Below are 14800 nucleotides of genomic sequence, written 5' to 3'. Positions count from 1 at the left end.
ATTGGGAGGAATTAGGAGTGATGGGTAGCCAGCCAGTTCTGATGAGCAGCAGATAGTAGTGGTAGATAAAACATACAGTGAGGTCACAATTTGAAAATAGTGATTGAATATTATTTTCAAATAAAGGGTTGCTTTATAAGGGGAACACAGTAGCCAGATCGACTACATCCTCACCAGACACATGGATAGATATATGCTCGTAAATGCAAAATCCTTCCCAGGGGAAGAATGTACAACTCAAGATAAGCTAGTGATGAGTGACCTCAGGTTTAGGGTCAGAAAGATCCTGAGATGCAACCTAACATGGAAAAGGTGGCTGTGGAAGCTCAAGGATCCCTCAAATGGGTAGAGATTTAGAGATGTCCTCAATGAAGCCTATGATGAGAAGGAAGGAGAGATAGAGACATATGATGTAGAGGACAACAGAAGTTCTTAGGGGACAATCTACTAAGGGCTACAGACCAAATTTATGGTTGGAGCAAAATCCCTGCAGAGACCAAGGGTGATGTGCTGGTAGAACAGTGACATTAACAGGGCCATAAAAGAGAAAAGACAAACCTGGAAAGAGTGGAAAAGAGGGTATGAAAGAATCTTATCAGAAAGCTAAAAAGGAGGCTAGATGCCAGGTCTATTCAGCATAAGAGCATAAAGGAAGAGGCTTGCCAAAGTCCTATAGCATGAAGATCAGAAACTTAAGTTTTCCAGATTGCCAGACAGTGTGTCAGTGAGAAATGAAATATTGTTGGAGAGAAGTGTGCAGATGGATAATGATATGCTTGCACTTAATGATGTGGACAAGAAAGAAGCATGGAAAAGTTACTATGCAAGACTGTTGAATGTAGAGAATGAATGGGATAAAGGGAGTCTCCCTCATTTAAACCCAACAGAGAGACCTAGTGGACAACAGTATGGTATATAATGCAATTGAAAACTTGAAAATCTGGAAAGCCCTTGGTTCATCCAGAATCACAGCTGAGATGCTTAAAATATCCAGTAAGGTAGTATATGGGCTGGTCACTCGCATAATTGATCCGGTCATTTAGGAAGGTGTAATACCCAGTGACTGGCATAGCTGCATAATTGTTAGCTGCTACAAGGGTAAGGTCAATGCAGATGATAGAAGCAATTACAGGGGCATCAAACTCCTGGATCAGGTGATAAAAATTACAGAGAGAGTTATAGCCCAATCAATTAGGAGCAAACATAGGCTAGACGAAATGCAGTCCAGCTTTGTCTGGGAAAGAAGCACTACTGATGCTATTTTCAGTCTGGCAACTTCAAGAGAAGTACTTAGCTAAGAACGCCTTAGATAGAGTGCCCCACTGTGTGATTTGGTGGACTCTGATGGGGCTAGGGATAGATGAGTAGCTGATGAAAGCTGTACAGGTCATGTACAAAGGTGCTGTCAGTAAGGTGAGAGTTAACCAAGAGTACGGTAAAGAATTTAGTGTACAAGTAGAGGCTCATCAAGGCTCAATCCTTAGTCTCCTCCTTTTCATCATTGTCCTTCAGGCCATAACAGAGGAATTCAAACTCAGCAGCCCCTGGGAACTATGTGCTGATGGTCTTGCTCTCGTAGTGGATTTCATTTCAAAGCTAGATGAGAAATTCTAGGTGTGACCTTAAAGTTAACATAGTAAAAACTAAGGTCCTAGTAAGCAAGAACACTGACAGGATCCTGCCCAAGTCAGGTGGGTGATTCTGTTTGATTTGTAGGAAAGGTATAGGCAAGAATTCCATATGGTGTACCCAGTATAAGCTATGGACACACAAGCGGTGCAGTGGATTAATAGGAAGGTTATCAGAGAAGATAGCTTTCGTATGTGGAAGATGCACTGGATCCACAAAAACTATAGAGACTCAGGAAGTTGATTCTCTCAAATGCCCTGGTGGTTCATTAGTGGTAGTAAATCATTTCTGCTACCTAGGGGACCAAATTAATAGTGGGGGATGATGCATGGAGAGAGTGATAGCTAGAATAAGAATGGGATTGAAGAAATTCAAAGAAGTGCTACCTCTGTTGGTCATGAAAGGTTACTGTCTCCAAGTGAAAGGAAGACCATGGAGGAATTCCGACCATGTTTCGTGGTTCGCTATCTCAACAGATTCTTTATAGGATCCAATGGATAAGGACATCATCAGGAGGAACCACATCTGGTTTTGACTCTTACTCCTCTACCATTGTCAACATGGTGAGCCCCCCCCCCCATTTCGGAGGTGTCTTCAGCTCTGGTGTTGAGTGCATTTTTTTTCATTTTCCTTTGGCCTTTTGTTCTTTGGTTTCAGACAGGTAGTGAGACATAGGCCCTGAATGCAGAGGACATGCAAAGGTTATAAAAGAAAGAGGCAAGTATGCTCTGCTGGATGTGTAGTGTAAGGGTACATACTTGACAGAGTGCTAGTGTTCTGAGACAGAAGTTAGGCTTAAGAAGAATTGGTTGCTGTATGCAAGAGAGAAGACTGTACTAGTTTAATTATGTGATGTGGGTGGATGTCGACAGCTCCATAAAGAAGTGCTGATCTCTCAAAGTGGATGGAACGTATAGAAGTGGGAGGCCCAGAAAGATGAAGGATGAAGTACTGAAGAACACCCTCAGGATGAAAACCTTTCAGGTGAAATGTTTAGTTCAAATGAATTATATGAGAGAGAGAGAGAGATGTGTGTGTGTGTATAATGCATATATTGAAGTCACTGAATTTCATAACATAAATTCCTGCAGCAAGTTGATTTTAGCTGTGTTACAACCACTTGTCAGTTATCAGACAAATCGTCTCTCTTTATATATGATGAACTGAAACTAACATCTATTGAACCAATTTAACAATACTTTTGCTTATTGAGTTTAAATTGATATTTTAAAAAATTATTTCCAATTTTGTCTTTGACAAAATAACAAAATTTTGATTTCTATTTTATTTTCTAGTGACTGGTACATGTAGAAAATTCAGAAACAAAAGCTCATCAAAACCTATTGAATTACACATATTCCTTGCTCTTATTGGTGCTATTGTCATTCTTGTGCTTCTTGTTCTCAGTTTTTACTATTTCAAACGTGAGTATGCAATCTTTGTTCAGACATATGCTCATGTAGTATCACCAAAATTATCTGTATATCTGATAGCTTAGCCCTGATTACATGGTCTTAAGCAGATGAGTTAAATCTCACATATAGGACACCAGTCTATTTCAGGAAATATTTCTTGTAGATGTAATTCCTATTTTGTCACAAATTAAATACCTGTCAATGAGAACTGGAATTTTTGAGGTGGGAGTATGCAAAATATTGCCAATTTGTGGTTCAAATTTTGTAATTCCTGAAATGGAAACTGATTGCATTTATTAACATTGTTAATATCAACGTATATATAAATTTCATATATTTCATCTTTGAAAATTTTTTTTTTTACATAAATAGGTTATGCCAAATACAGAAATCCATTGCTAGCAAATGATTTTTAAATATATCCTTCATGTTGGAGGCATTAACAAAAGCCAGTCAAGTTTTCCCTTTTGTACTTGTCATTTGATTGAAACTCAATATATTCCAGTTGAGAATCTGATAGAAATTTACTTATAATGCAGTCAAATAGATTCTGAAAGACTTTTAATGCCTTTGCATTTTCATCAAGATCTGAAAAATGTTGAAACTGTAACTCCAGACAAGTGACAATGTCTTTTATGAATCCTGAACACATGAAGAATTTGCCAGTTGGTTGAAATTTTCACTGCATGAATAATGTTTGAAATTTAGTTAGGAGTGAAATAAGATTATGCTAGAAAGCTTCTACTGCAGACTATGTTGTATATGCTCTGAGTGTATGTCATATATACTCTGAATGAGTGTATAATGCATATATAGATATATCACAGCCACCAGACTCACCCTTTCATCTCAGATTCATTTGTGTCATTTAAATAGCAGAGAACACCAGTTGCCACAGCCTCCAATAGCAGCAGAGCAGAGACATTCTCTATCAAAAAGCTATACTGAGCTGAAGTTCAAGAAAATTCTGTGATTAATTTTTACCATTCCAAAGTCATCTTACAACAGTTGTGTATAGTAAATTATTATATTCATCTGTTTCTTCATAAAAAACTATTTGGAACTAGCAAAGGTTAAGTGAATGCAATCAAATCAAATGTAAATATCATCATTTAACATCCATTGCCCATGCTGGCATGGGTTGGAAATTTTACCAGGGCTGGCAGGCTGGGGGCTCCACCAGACTCTAGTCTGATTTGGCATGGTTTCTAAAGCTGTATGCCCTTCCTAATACCTACCACTCTGCGAGTGTAATGGGTGCTTTTATGTGCCACTAGCATAGATGCCAGTTGCATGACACTGGTAGCTGTCACAACTATGATTTCACTTGGCTTGATGGGTCTTCTTCTCAAGCACAGCATATTGCTGAAGGTCTTGGTCATTTGTCATTGCTCTGTGAGGCCTGACTCTTGAAAGGCACAGGTGCTAGTTATACAACACCAGCACAGGTGTTAGATATGTGACACCAGCATTGTACATTACCTCCATGAGGCTCAACACTCGAAAGGTGCTTTTTACGTTTCACCAACATGGGTACCAGTTACATGATTCTGGCATTGGCCATAACTATGATTTCACTTGACTTGATGGGTCTTCTCAAGCATAGCATATTGCCAAATGTCTCGGTCACTAGTCATTGCCTCTGTGAGGCCCAACATTCGAAGATCATACTTCACCACCTTGTCCCATGTCTTCCTGGGTCTACCTCTTCCACAGGTTATCTCTACAGTTAGAGATCAGCACTTCTTTACACAGCTGTCTTCATCTATACACATCTGAGGCCTTTTGATTCTAGGCATTGCCTCCACACCTGAAATTTCTTCTCTAGTTCTGGTAATGATTCGGCTTTAAGAACAAGATCATCAGTATAGAGGAGTTACAAGGGGCAGCCCATCTTAAATTCCTCTGTTATTGCCTGGAGGACTATGATGAACAGGAGCAAGCTGAGGACTGATCCTTGGTGAACCCTTACTTCACCACCTTGAATTCATCGCTATACTTGTTGCCAACCCTCACCTTACTGACTGCATCCTTGTACATAGCTTGTACTACTCTCACCAACCACTCATCTATCCCTAGTTTCTGCATTGACCACCAGATAAGGGAACAGGGGATCCTTCAAAGACTTTCTCCATGTCAACAAAAGTCAAGTACAAAGGTTTATCTTTGGCTAGGTACTTCTGCAACTGCCTCTTCAGATCAGTGGTGCCTTTTCCCTGGCATAAAACCAAGCTGCATCTCATCTAAACCAATTCTCTCCCTAATTAGTTGGGCTATGATCCTCTCTATGACTCTCATCACTTGATCCAACAATTTGATGCCTTTGTAATTATTTCTCTCTAAGGTGTCACCTTGTAGCAGTTGACTTTGGTGCTGCTACACCAGCCATTGGGTATGTCTCTTTTGTGTATTAGCTGGTTAAATATATGGGTGACTAAACCATAGCCCACACCACCAGATATTTTAAGCATCTCAGTGGTGATTCCTGATGGGCCGAAGGCTTTCTCCATCTTCATAAATTTCATAATTGCGATATTGGTTTATTAAATACGTATTAGAGCTAGGTGGACTGCAACAGATTCACAGAAATGTTCAGTGAAATAAAACAGCCTAGATTTCCTGATGAATGAAAGTTTGCAGCCTGTCTTATCATTATTTATATGTCTGTGTGAATGTGAGAATATTTTTATTGATATATAAGCTTGCTTCCAAACAATGTGATCTTAGGTTCAGTCCTACTGTATGACATCTTGTTCAAATGTTTTCTACTGTAGCCTTTGACCAACTAAGGCCTTCTGAGTACATTTGGAAGATTGAAACTATAAGAAGTCGACTCTGTGTGTGTGTGTGTGTGTATCTTTGTTCCCTCCATCTCTTGAGAACTGGTGTTGGTTTGTCTCCATCCCTGTAATATAGCAGTGTGGCAAGAGAGACTGATAGAATAAGTACCAGACTTAAACAATAACTATTGGGCACTGCCCCAGCATGGCCACAGTCCAATAACTGAAACACAAAAAAATCAAGTTAAGAAGTAGGTGACTAGGTTAGTAAAGGGAAGTGTCTTTGAACATGACTTAGAGCTATTATTATAAGGAATGAACTATTTCTCTAGAAACTCAATAACCTTTTGTTTTAATAACTGATATCAGATTAAGATTAGCCAGCCTCATTTTTTAAGGTCACATTTAAAAGTTCTTGCTTGTCAAGTGACCACATAGCAGCTTCCCTTCCTCTGTGGATGATTATGTCTATTTTGAAATCTCACTTTTCTGAATTTAAGTTTAATTGTGGCTGGTTTTGAAATTTTATTTTTCTGGTGTCATGTAAAATGGTGTGATTAATTCTATTGATCTTGTATTTAGTTAAAGAAATTCAATCCTTTAATTCTAATATATTGTTGATATTTTATTATTGATTGTGTGAATTTATATTTTCAGGAAGAATCCAAGAGAAAAAAGGGCTGTTATTTTATACAGAGGACCATTATTACCACTGTGAAGCCATTGATAAGTTTATATCTTTCATGAATAAGAGTAAATGTAAGTTAGAAGTTGCTGCTGAGCTAGTGAGAGGTGGTGATCCATTAAGACTGAGTTTAGAAATTCAAAAGTCTGATTTTATAATTCTTGTTTACTCCAAAGCTCTTCACAAAAGAATTCAGGCGTGGAAAAGCAACCAAGATTACGTAAATTTTTTAAAAGAGGATAACTCAGCACTTTTGACAGTTTCCCTTCTTAGAGAACTTAACGCAAGCAATAAACTTATCATTTGTAAGTTTCCTCAGATACCAAACTCCAATGTCAGCAGTGAATTTCCTTCAATCCAGTGTTACACTCTCACAAAAGAGTTGAACTCGCTTATTAAAAAAATCCATGGAACAAGAGGGAATCATGAATTTAACTCTTTGACAAACACAATTAAGAATGCTACCAACTTTGAAGAAAATAGTCCCAATTGGTTTGAAAACAAATATATTTGCCCTAAGAAAATGGAGTCTTTAAATGAAATGCTTGATTACAGTGAAAACTTTTCAGATGGATGTGAACATAGTATTTTTTCAGTCCCTGTAAGTTACATGTTGGAACAGATCAATGAGCACAATGAATTATCACTTTAAAAGATTCACAGGTTGGGTTCATTTGTTTTAACAAAGATTTGGTTCCATTTTTATATTTTTATATCTCATTCTGGATCCTTCCTGCTTTTCTTTTACCTTTTCACTCTGCCTTTCTTCTTTTGTTACCTGACGTTCTGTATTCTTCTTTCTCTCATAGAAACAAAAACAGCAAAATCCACATTTAATATTAGAAAACAAAACAACTTATTTTTTACACTTGCCTATTTCATTGACATGCTACTGTGAGAAATAGTTATATTTTTATGAGCAAAGTTTCCAAAATTCAGACAGTTTATTAAATTGTGAATTAATTGAACTCTTAATGACCCTGAATAGGAAGCATCTCTAAGATTTTCTTGTGATAATGCCATTTTTTGTTGGCTCCTGCAGGGTTAGAGGAAAATTTGAATTCATCAGTTCATGCAAATGTAACAATTATATTCAATCTGACAGCATCATTAGAGCATCAGAAAAAGCTGCATTGCAATTATTTCTTCTATAGATATGTTCAAAGAGTGTAGGGGGTAATAAATAGAGAGAGTGGGAGATGTACGATGGTGAAGGAAAGATAACATGGTAGCTGAGAATGGTGATCAATGTAAAATATTGATGGAGAGGGTAGTATGAAGAATAAAGGATAAATATCAAGAGAAATGATTCCAGATAATGAGAAAACATAAGTAGTATCAGAGGAAAGCTGGTTACATATGCAGTTCAGCTAATATTAAATTACAACAGTAGAATACTGCAGTTAGAGAGATGATTGGTGGTGGGGTTATCTTCAAAAGGAAAATGGGTGAGAGGACCCAATTGTGCCTATACACATATATATGTACATACAGATTGTGCTTCTAGAATCTGTGTTACTGAGATGAGTGGATCTGAACTGCATATTTCCAGTCATTTTGGTCCAGTATCATCCTCTGTGAGTTTCAAGGTCTTGAGATCAGCTTTCATAATTTTTTCCCATGTCTTTCCAAGTATCTCTCTTCCAAAAGCTCTATCTACATTGAATGACTGGTACTTTGTTTATACAGTTGTCCTCATCCATGCACATCAATTGTCTCTGCCAGTGCAGTCATCTTACTTGCATTCTACATCTGATTCATCTTGTGCCCAGTTTTTCTCTTAGCATATCTGTACTTTGTCTTTCATGTACATCCAACAAAGCATGCTTTCTTCATTTCTTTCCTGGTTACTCAAATCCGCTGTATTCAAGCCCCATGTTTCACTACAATAGAGCATGAAAACATCATACAATCTATCTTTCACTCTGAGGAAAAAGGGTTTTGTTTACCCCAGTGACTACTAATCATGTATGTGTGTATGTGTGTGTGTGTAAAGTTGTGAGGATCTCAATCATCCTGGCAATTAACTCTAACATATATTTAGCTAATAGAGTACTCAGGATGAATACTAGTAATATTCAGTAGCTATTAACAAGCAATGGAATATTAATTAGTTAAATGAAAATAAGTATTTTGTAAATCCAAAGTATGTAGAAAAAAAACTGGACATTTCATGCAGTTTAAAATATAAGTGAAGAGTTTGTTTAAATCATACTTTGCATGTTCATTCTTCACGGGGATGTAAAATATGCTACCAAACCACTCTAATCTGATGTATGTATGGATGTATGTGTGTGTCTGAATCATATATATGTATGTGTACATATTCACACCATCTGGCCATGCACGCACACACTCACATACTATTTACAAACTGAGACTTGATAATGATAATTATTCAAATTTTTATTTGAAAATACCAAATTCTTCATGAACTAATCAATTATGATTTTATGAGTTTAATTGAAGTTTGCCATTCCAGTCTTACAATATTGATTTCTTTTCAGTTATTTCCAACAAATCCTCTACACACAACAATTCTTTTAAATTTAAGAATGATTAATTACTGCTTTGTAAAAAATCTTTTATAATAATATTTGTCTTTCTATTTTGATAGCATTTGTTTTTAATACTCATTCATTTTCTTTGGATTCTTCTAATTTTCTGAAGGTTAGTTTGATGAACTTGTGACATATGTTGAAATCTATTAATTCTTTAATTTTGATACTATGCTTGAGATTATGGGCAGAAGCATATCTGAATCTATAAGAAGAGAAATTCCAATATCGGTTGGTTATATACATTCTTATGATGCATTTATTTTTGTATACATTAAAAGATATTGATTCATATAAAATAAATATTCATGTTTATAAGATTGATTATCATCAGAAAGGTTTTGAAATCATTAAATATTATATTTCATTTTTTTAATATTCCATATAAAAACAAAATCGATTTGTGGTATTAATTACTAAAACTAGTTGGATTTACATTTTTCTTCATACACAAACAATCCTCTTCACTGACATATAGAGAAGTTAGATTTGACCATGAATAGGTTTAAACGTAATTGTTTGGAAAAATTTATGCATAATAACAGAGCTGCATTTGTGTTTACTGTCATCCTATGGAAATGGATTTCATTGTTAAGGACATCCAGCCATAGAAATTATGCCAAAACAGATAGTTGGTGCCTGGTGCAGGTCTCCAACTAGTCAGCTCAAGTCAAAAGGTTCAACCCTTGCCAGTATGGAAAACATGTTAATTGACAATGATGGTGAGATTTTATATTTCAAGATTCACGGTTAATTAAAATTTCTTAATTACTCACTTTTCATCATGTGTATATTTCATCATACATATATTTTTATTACTCACTTTTCATCATACATATATTTTACTAGCAAGTTATTCCAAAGAAGACTGAAGCCTATAAACCTGACAATGATTAATAAATTATTCATATTCCAATTAATATTACAATATTTTACCATTTATAATTTCAAAGTATTATTTTTACAACAAAAAGGAACAAAATTGACATCAGTCTGTTGATATATAAAAAAAATAATTACAATTTTCTGTTTATTTTTACTACTTTTGTACAAAAATTCTTATAACAATTTATGGTGCCGACTCATTCCATTTTATACTTTTGTAAAATTATGGTTCTCTGTTTTAAAGTGTTTTGTTGATCATGTTTTATTTAACCCATTAGCAATTAAACCAACCAGATCCAGCCTCTTGCACCTACCCTATAAAGTCATTTTAAAAATGAACAATCACATCATTGAAGTTATGAGGTTATGTGTGATTAGTTCAAAGCAATTTGAATAAATAAGCATTTCATTTGACAGAATAAGCTGAATGCTAAATGGTTTAAATATTTGTTGCCATGATAATAGAGGAGGTAATTTTGGCTCAAGTAGGAAATGTGAACTACTTTGACAAACCATTTACAGATATAAAAAATATTTCATATGTAAAATGTTTTACTTTTTATAAGCAAGATATTTCCTGTTATTCAATAATATATGTGTAGGTTTGTAAATTTACAATCTTTGTAGATCTGATTGTTTATTTTATTAAAAAAATTTCAAGTTAAATTGGTCTGTCTTCATTTATTTATTTTACAATGGTTTATGTTAATCGAACCAGTAAAATTATCTTATTTTCTGTCTCTGTTCTGTTTATTTTTTTTGACACCAATGGTGTCTGTCTGTGTATGTAAACAATAGGTAAGAAGGTGTCAAAGGACATATAGATAATAAAGTACATACAATGAGTGCTCAGGTTTGAAATAAATTTATAACATTTATAATAGGCGCAGATGTGGCTGTGTGGTAAGTAGCTTGCTTACCAACCACATGGTTCCGGGTTCAGTCCCACTGCATGGCACCTTGGGCAAGTGTCTTCTTCTATAGCCTTGGGCTGACCAGGAAACTGAAAGAAGCCCGTTGTATATATGTATATGTGTGTCTGTGTTTGTCCCCCCCCCCCCAGCATCGCTAGACAACCGATGCTGATGTGTTTACATCCACGTAGCTTAGTGATTCAGCAAAAAGAGAACGATAGAATAAGTACTAGGCTTACAAAGAATAAGTCCTGGGGTTGATTTGCTTGACTAAAGGTGGTGCTCCAGCATGGCTGCAGTCAAATGACTGAAACAAGTAAAAGAGTAAGGAGTATGGAAGCGAGAGATATATATACAAGTATACATCTCTCTTCAATATGTTATAAATTGATTTGATACCTTTAGACTGCCCATTCATACTTTGTGTTTTTATACCTGTATGTATATACATTTTTATGCATATATGTAAATTTATATGTATGAATGCATGTATGAAGAGTAATGCTACAAGGTAGTGAAACCTAGGCCATGAATGCAGAGGATATGTAAAGACTAGCAAAAAATGAAGCGAGCATGTGCAAATCCGTATGCATGTGACAAAATGCAAATGTGTTGAGAGAAAAATTGGGCATCAGATATAATATACAAAAGAGAAGAGTGCGCTGATATGGATAAGGGCAGCTTTATAAAGAAGTGCCATTGCTAAATGTTGATGGAACTCTTGAATGAGTAAGACAAATCGTGCCCGGAACCGTAAGTTCGTGTCCGGCGCCGCAAGAATATACCTGTTTCCGCAAGTACATGCTCGGCACCGCAACAACGTGTCCGGCTCCGGCAGGACGTGCTCGGAACCTCAAGAACGTACCTGGCGCTGCAAGAACGTGCCTGGAAACGCAAGACATGCTCGGGGCCACAACAACGTGCCTGCCGCCACAAGAACGTTGTTGGGGCCGCAAGAACGGGCATGGCGTCGCAAGAATGTGCTTGGTGCCCTAGAACGTGCCCAGGGCAGTAAATACGTACCTGGGGCCGCAAGTACGTGCCTGGTGACGCATGTACGTTCCATTGTGTCGTAAGTACGGCGCCCAACTCCGCAGAACGTGCTCGGCACTGCAAAAACGTGACCGGCGCCGCAAGCACGTGCCTGTCACCGCAAGAAAGTGTCCAGCACCGCATCAACGTGCCCGTCAGCGCAAGAACGTGTAAGGCCCTGCAAGAACATAGCTGGCAACGCAAGAACTTGCCTTGTTCTACAAGTACGCGCCCAGGGCAGTAACTACGGGCCTGGGGCCGCAATATATGCCCGGAGCCGTTACTACGCGCCTGGAGCCGTAACTACGGGCTTGGGACCGTAAGTACGTGATCGGGGCAGTAGCTACGTGCCTGCGGCCGCAAGTCCGTGCACGCTGCCGTATGTACGTGCCTGGCGTCGCAAGAACGTGCTTGCGGCTGTTAGTACGTGCCTGGCGCCGCAAGTACTTTCCTGAGGCCGTATGTACATGCCTGGGGCCATAAGTACGTGCTTGGGGCCGCAAGAACGTGCCTCGTGCTGTAAGTACGTGACTGGGGCGGCTAAAACGGGCTCGGGTCCGTATGGGCCCGGCCCGCAAGAATGTACCTGGTGCTGCAAGAATATTCCTAGAGCCACAAAAACGTGCCTGGAGCCGCAAGAACGTGCCTGGCACCGCAAGAACGTGCCTTGGGCCGCATGTACGTTCCTGGAGCCGTGCGTACGTGTCCAGGGTCATAACTACGTGCCTGGAGCCGCAACAACGTTACTGGGGCGGTAAAACATGCCCGGGGCCCTAAGAACGTGCCCGGCGCCGCAAGAACGTGTCCAGCGCCGCAAGGACGTATCTGAGGACGCAATAACGTGCCAGGCGCCGCAAGAACCTACATGTGACTCAGTAATGTGCCTGGAACCGTAAGAACGCGGCCGGGGTAGCAAGAACGTGCATAGGACCGTAGGAACGTGCCTGGGTCCGCAAGAAGATGCCTGGAGCCGAAACAACGTGCTCGGCTTCGCAAGAACGTCCCCGTGACAGTAACTACGTGCAAGTACGTGCCCTGGGCCGTTTGTATGCGCCTGAGGCCGTTAGTACGTGCCCCAGGCCATAAGTGCGTGGGTGTGGCCGCAAGAACATAGCTAGGGACGTTAGTACGTGCCCGGGCCTGGAAGGACGTGCCTGGTGCCGTAAGTACGAGCCTGGGGCCGTAAGTACGTGCCCGTCGACGCAAGAACCTGCCCGGTGCGGCAAGAACGTGACCGGTATCGCAAGCACGTGCCTGTCGCCGCAAGAAGTGCCTGGCGTCGCAAGAAGTGTCTGGTGCCGCAATAACGTGCCCGGTCCCGCAGGAACATGCCCGGCACCGCAAGTACGTGCTCGGCGATGCAACAACGTGTCCGGCTCCGCCAGAACGCGCCCGGAACCTCAAAAACGTACCTGGCGCTGCAAGAACGTGCCTGGAAACGCAAGACATGCCCGGGGCCTCAACAACGTTCCTGGGGCCGCAAGAACGTGCTTGGCGCCCTAGAACGTGCCCGGAGAAGTAACTACGTGCCTGGGGCCGCAAGTATGTGCCTGGTGACGCATGTACGTTCCTAGGTGTCCTAAGTACGTGCCCGGGGCCGTAACTACGTGCCTGGTCCTGCAAGAACGTTCCTGTAGCCGTAAGTACGAGCATGGGGCCGTAAGTAAGTGCCTGAGGATTTAAGTACGTGCCTAGGGCCGCCAGAACGAGCCCGACGCCGCAAGAATGTACCCGTTTCCGCAAGAACGTGCTCGGTGCCGCAAGAACGTGTCCGGCGCCGCAAGAACGTATCTGGGGACGCAATAACGTGCCCGGTTCCGCAAGAACGTACCTGTGACTCAGTAATGCGCCTGGGGCAGCAAGAACGTGCCTGGTGTCGCAAGAACGTGCCCGGCGACGCAAGAACGTGCCTAGGACCGTATGAACGTGCCTGGGTCCGCAAGAAGATGCCTGGGGCCGAAACAACGTGCTCGGTGTCACAAGAACGTCCCCGTGACAGTAACTACGTGCAAGTACGTGCCTTGGGCCGTTTGTATGCGCCTGAGGTCGTTAGTACGTGCCCCAGGCCATAAGTGCGTGGGCGTGGCCGCAAGAACGTGCCCGTCAGCGCAAGAACGTTACCGGCTCTGCAAGAACGTGTCCGGCGCCGCAAGTACATGCTCGGAGCCGCAACAACGTGCCCGGTCCCGTAGGAACATGCCCGGCACCGCAAGTACGTGCTCGGCGCCGCAACAACGTGTCCGGCTCCGGCAGGACGTGCTCGGAACCTCAAGAACGTACCTGGCGCTACAAGAACGTGCCTGGAAACGCAAGACATGCTCGGGCTCACAACAACGTGCCTGCCGCCACAAGAACGTTGTTGGGGCCGCAAGAACGGGCATGGCGTCGCAAGAATGTGCTTGGTGCCCTAGAACGTGCCCAGGGCAGTAAGTACGTACCTGGGGCCGCAAGTACGTGCCTGGTGACGCATGTACGTTCCATGGTGTCGTAAGTACGGCGCCCAACTCCGCAGAACGTGCTCGGCACTGCAAGAACGTGACCGGCGCCGGAAGCACGTGCCTGTCACCGCAAGAAAGTGTCCAGCACCGCATCAACGTGCCCGTCAGCGCAAGAACGTGTAAGGCCCTGCAAGAACATACCTGGCAACGCAAGAACTTGCCTTGTTCTACAAGTACGCGCCCAGGGCAGTAACTACGTGTCTGGGGCCGCAATACATGCCCGGAGCCGTTACTACGCGCCTAGAGCCGCAAGAAGGTACCTGGGGTCGTAAGTACGTGCCTGGGGCCGCAACTACGGGCTTGGGACCGTAAATACGTGATCGGGGCAGTAGCTACGTGCCTGCGGCCGCAAGTCCGTGCACGCTGCCGTATGTACGTGCCTGGCGTCGCAAGAACGTGCTTGC

At 41.1% G+C, this 14800-nt stretch overlaps 1 protein-coding gene across 9 annotated transcripts in view; it reads left to right on the top strand.

Moving 5' to 3' along the window:
* The window catches only part of LOC106875972 (uncharacterized), a 28284-nt gene extending 17666 nt beyond the window's left edge, over positions 1–10618 (top strand). For all 9 annotated transcript variants that reach the window (XM_089360037.1, XM_014924315.3, XM_089360034.1 and 6 more), the window contains 2 exons: positions 2925–3053; positions 6482–10618. In XM_089360037.1, the coding sequence (XP_089216163.1) occupies positions 2925–3053; positions 6482–7161 (809 nt within the window). In that variant the 3' untranslated portion in view covers positions 7162–10618. The remainder of the gene's footprint in view (positions 1–2924; positions 3054–6481) is intronic.
* The last annotated feature ends 4182 nt before the right edge of the window (positions 10619–14800 follow it).

The sequence above is a fragment of the Octopus bimaculoides genome, chromosome 11 (assembly GCF_046866305.1).
Source record: "Octopus bimaculoides isolate indiv1 chromosome 11, ASM4686630v1, whole genome shotgun sequence".
Lineage (NCBI taxonomy): Eukaryota > Metazoa > Mollusca > Cephalopoda > Octopoda > Octopodidae > Octopus > Octopus bimaculoides.
This window is presented reverse-complemented; position numbering and strand designations above follow the sequence as displayed.